The 5,000-nt window shown below is 49.2% G+C and overlaps 1 protein-coding gene across 1 annotated transcript in view; it reads right to left on the bottom strand.

Moving 5' to 3' along the window:
• The window catches only part of LOC106809455 (signal peptide, CUB and EGF-like domain-containing protein 3), a 48,433-nt gene that overhangs the window by 25,838 nt on the left and 17,595 nt on the right, over positions 1-5,000 (bottom strand). Inside the window, exon 2 of the mRNA XM_014812534.1 lies at positions 4,272-4,388. Coding sequence (XP_014668020.1) covers positions 4,272-4,388 — 117 coding nt within the window. The remainder of the gene's footprint in view (positions 1-4,271; positions 4,389-5,000) is intronic.

Raw genomic sequence — 5,000 nt, 5'->3', positions numbered from 1 at the left:
AGGGGAGGTGACTTGCTGAGACGAGGGTGAGGGGCAGGGGGAGGTGATCTGCTGGACGTGAATGAGGGGAGGGGGAAGGGGGCTGCTGAGACGAGGGTGAGAGGAGGAGGAGGGAGAGTGGGGATGCTGGGACCGATGGTGGAGGGGGAGGGGGAGCTGGGCTGGACGATGGATCGAAGGGAGGAGAGGGGCTGCTGGACAGCAAGAGATGAGGGGAGGGGGAGGGAAAGGGGGATGCTGGGACAATGGTGGAGGTGGAGGGGGGGGGAGCTTGCTGGGACCGAGGCTAGAGGGAAAGGGAGCGGGGGGATGCTGAGACGAGGGTGAAGGGGAGGGGGACGGGGGGCTGCTGACGCTGTGCGCGTGAACGTCTACGGTGGTGTGTCCTGGCCTAGCTTTACGCGCTGAGCGTAACTATGAGAAGCGATAGTGTGCTGTTGCTGCTGCTACTACTGCCTGACTGCGCTTGCTGCCTGGCTAATAGCTGCTGCTGCTAGCTACTGCTACTACTACTGCTGCTACGTATACTCCTACTACTACGTAACACTACTACTTACAACTATACTACTATACTACTAATCTACTACTATACTAACTGATACTACTACTACACCTACTATACTAGCTACTACTACTAGCTAACTTACTGAACTACTTAAGTACTACTGACTACTTACTACTAGCTACTACTAGCTACTGCTGCTGCTGTGCTGCTGCTGCTGCGCTGCGCCTGCTGCTGGTGGGTGGTGGTGGTGGTGTGCTGGAATGCTACTAGCTACTCGCTACTGGCTGCTGCTGCTGTCGCACTTGCTTAGGGCGCTTGATGCTGGCGCTGATACAATGTATGAATGCAAAATATTCAGATCAAGAGAAGAAAAGCGAACGTGCGTTAAGGGCGGCGATAAGAAACGAGAGAATAGGAAAATGAAAAAAATGATTAAACTTGGGCGAAATTGGAAAACAGAAAATGCCGTAAAATGGATGTAAGAAAACAGACGGACGAACAAACGAACGAACGAACGAATTAACAAAATAACAAACGAACGAAACGAACGAAATTCACGCGCGTACAGTAAGCTCAAACCAAAGACCCGAAACAAACGAACGACCATTCGTGATGCTAGCATCCATCTCCTGTAGCAAGTCACACGACAGCAGCAGGCAGCGTCCGAGTAGTAAGTTGTAGTAGTCGTAGTAGTAGTAGTAGTAGTAGTAGTAGTATAGTAAGTCTAGTAGTACGTTGTAGTAGTAGTAGATAAGTCTAAAGTAGTAGTAGTAGTATTTGTAGCTTAGTAGTAGAGTAGTAGTAAGTTATTTAGTACAGTAGTAGTAAGCTAGTAAGTAGATAAGTAAGTAGTAGTAGTAGTAGTATAAGTATAGTAGTAGTAGTAGTAGTCAGTAGTCAGTATAGTAAGTAGTAGTAGTAGTAGTAGTAGATTGTAGTAGAGTCAGTAGTAAGTAAGTAGTAGTAGTATAGTAGTAGTAGTATACCTAGTAGTACATGTTTGAGTAAGTTAGTAGTCAGTAGTGAGTAGTAGTAAGTAGTAGTAGTAGTAGTAGTGAGTGTAGTGAGTAGTAGTCAGTAGTAGTAGAGTAGTATAAGTAGTAGTAGTACATAGTAATGTAGTAAGTAGTAAGTAGTAGTAGTAGTTAGTAGTATGTAGTTGTAGTAGTAAGTAGTAGTAGTAGGTAGTAGCGAGTACCAGTACCAGTAGTAAGATAGGTAGGTAGAGTCGTAGTAAGTAAGTAGTAGTAGTAGAGTGGGTAGTAGTAGTAGTTAGTGAGTAGGTAAGTAGTAAGTAGTAGTAGTAGAGTAAAGTAGTAGTAGTAGTAAGTAGTAGTAGTAGTAGTAGTAGTAGTAGTAGTAAGTATGTAGTAGTAGTAGTATAGTAGTAGTAGTAGTAGTCGTGCTAGTAGTAGTAGTAGTAGGCAGCAGCAGCTCTACTGGCCTGCGAAACTGTACGCAGGCTATAATACTAGAGCTATAGCAGCAGCAGCAGCAGCAGCACTATCAGTAGCAACAGCAGCAGCACCAGCAGTGGCAGTAGCAGAAGGGTGGGCATAATGTTTCTATGAAACAGAGTATCCGGCGCGTATGACACGCGTATATAAGAATAGCCGAGTCGGTTTATAGTTAGTGTTAGGGTTAGGGTTAGGGCTGGGGTTAGGGTTAGGGTTAGGGTGCTTGCATCATTCCTTGATATACGGAAAGTCTGATGAGGAAGTTGATATGCGTAGTATCAAGCTCCTGGTAGTATGGAATATGACCATGCGCAACCACCAGCACCATCAGCAGGCTGCGTGCATTCAACTTCGGAGATAGCCGAGTTCGTGCGTGACGTACACTGACGTCACGCGGATACTCTGTTTCATGGAAACATATGCCCACCTAGCAGAAGCAGTAGCAGCAGTAATGGCAGTATTAGTATTATTAGTAGTAGTTGTAGTAGTAGTAGTAATAGTAGTAGTTGTTGTTGTAGCAGCAGTAGTAGCAGGCGGTAGGAGCAGTGATTTCACAGCGGCGCTCCGGGCGTAGCAAACCCATAAACGCGAAGTCGAAGCGTGGGAAGCATCTGCCTAGCTCAAAACCATGTATGTGCGTGTGCGTGCGCGCGCTGTGTGTGTGTGTGTTGTGTGTGTGTGTTGTGTGTGGTGTGTGTGTGCGCGCGCGCGTGTGTGTGTGTGGCGTGTGTGTGTGGGTGCGTGCGTGCGCGCAGCGTCCGGTGTGTGATGTGTGTGTGGTTTCTGTTGCGTGCGTGCTGTTGGTATGTGGTTGTCGTGCGTGCGTGCGTGTGTGTGTGTGTGTGTGTGTGTGTGCGTGCGTGCGTGTGTGTGCGCGTGTGTATGTGGGCAGAGCTGTAGCATGGTATTCCAACCATGGCCAGTTCTTGGAACACAGCGTAAATCTCACAGCATTGCGCGTCTTTGCGCTGCGGCATTGCGAACCATGCATAGCAATCGCGCCCATCTCCCGTCTACGCGCGCTATATCTACCACATAGACGTATATGCACACACATTCCGTCGCCGTGACCTTTTGAATACCGGAAGTGCTGCTGTAACGTCGGTGAGAGACGCGATCGCACGTACCTCGGTTCCGGTGGTCGCGTTGCCGCGGGCGGCGCTGCCGTCGCCCGTCCGCTCCCGCCGCCAGCAGAAATACGGAGACAGCGAGCAGGTACAGCACCCGACGGCGTGACGTCATCGTCGGCGCGCACACGACGACGTCAACAGTACTAGCAGACGTCGGTCGTGTCGCACGGGACCGGCGTTGTCATGCGCTGCACACTGGGACTCGTCACGGTCACACGACGACAGCGTCAGGCGGTCATCCTCTCTACAACTATACTCGCTACTTGCAGTCGTATTGAACACTGCTAACAATATCGCACGATGTCGACAATACGTAGGTCGTCTATTGCACGCTGTTGACCGTGTCACACACCACGCCGACTGCAATGTCGTATGACAACCACATCAGACGACAAGTTTGCTTGTATCGGTATTAGTATAACCCTACTCCAATCGTATCTAGCACCGACAACGATAGCACACGTTATCGGCAATATCAACTGTAGCACACTGAGGTGACAAAATCACACCAGAACCGTATCCCACCGCTATGTCACACACACAAGCACCGTGCTATACAATCACCACGGTATGTCACACACACACAAGCACCGCGCCGCACAAAAACCGCAGTATATCACACACGATTACCGTGTCACACGATAAGCCCAGTATCACGCACTACCATCGCCACGAGCATGGCACCACTCCGGTGCCAATTGTTACATTACACCGTAGTTAGTGACCGAGAATGCACGTATAGCAGTCACCAATTCGCTTCCTTTCCATCGCCGACTAGATACTCCCAACGACCGAACAGCGCCGACGAGCAATCACACACTCACACACACACTCACACGTGAGCAGCGGATTGTTCACACTCACAGGTCGCTGTGCTGCCTGGTTGCTACACCGCTGGCTATGTCTCAGCTAGCCGCCTCCGTACGTAGGGCACGGCATGTATCCGCCGCGCGCCACTACTGTTACCATCGCTATATCACACGTTGCTGTTCAGCTGAGCGTTACGAGAAAAAGAGAAGAGAGAGAGAGAGAGAGAAGGAGAGAGACACCGAGAAAGAGAGAGAGGGAGAGAAGGAGAGAGACTAAAAATAGAGAGGATAGAGGCTAGGGGCGTATGTGTTGCGGGGAGGGATGTCTTATAACCTATTTAGCACACAAGTTTCCTAAGGACATACGCACCCGTGCATTGTAGACCGTTCCCTCTGAATCCTGGAAAGCACGTGCAACGATAGTTCTTCCTCGTGTTCTTACAGAGGGCGTTAGCGTCGCACTTATGTGTTCCGAGACTGCATTCGTCTGCGAAAGAGAATTCCGGCGGGACATGAAAACAAATTATGGAGAAAAATGACGGTTCAAAGCATAGGAATACTAGTTTTACATATTTTCCTTCCTACTCGCCTGTCCTATTTGCCCTAATGTGGTTTTATTATCTATGGTTCGCGGATGTAAGGGAAGCACTGTGACGTCAGACAACGTTTGTGTGATGCGTATTGAGGCCTGCTTTTTCTGGACACACCTCTTCTTATTCTTAATTAGAACTATTTCTTATCATATAATGGAAGCTCAGCTGTGCAATCAAGACGCTGTTTGATTCTCGGACAATGCAGTCGGTGTTCAGATTGGGGAGTTGCATCGATTATCGAGCAGCCATGGTATTATTTGAAGCCGTAAACAACGTGCACTCTTATCTAGCCGCGGTGATATAGTATATATATATAGTTGGATACGCGTGCCCCGCAAGTATGCAATCCTACGACCCTCACCCGTCCCTCTATGCCTTAACCACCGCCTACGCCACCAGTTATCCTGCCACCCACGACTCCACAGTGGGAATACATATGTGGCTTAAACCTCCAGCCACCCACCATACCGCGAGGAAGATGTACGTATACGCAGTGATCCACCGAC

The sequence above is a fragment of the Priapulus caudatus genome, unplaced genomic scaffold, assembly GCF_000485595.1.
Source record: "Priapulus caudatus unplaced genomic scaffold, Priapulus_caudatus-5.0.1 Scaffold356, whole genome shotgun sequence".
NCBI lineage: Eukaryota > Metazoa > Priapulida > Priapulimorpha > Priapulimorphida > Priapulidae > Priapulus > Priapulus caudatus.
The sequence above is the reverse complement of the archived record's forward strand: the minus strand, read 5'-3'. Positions and strand labels throughout refer to the sequence as shown.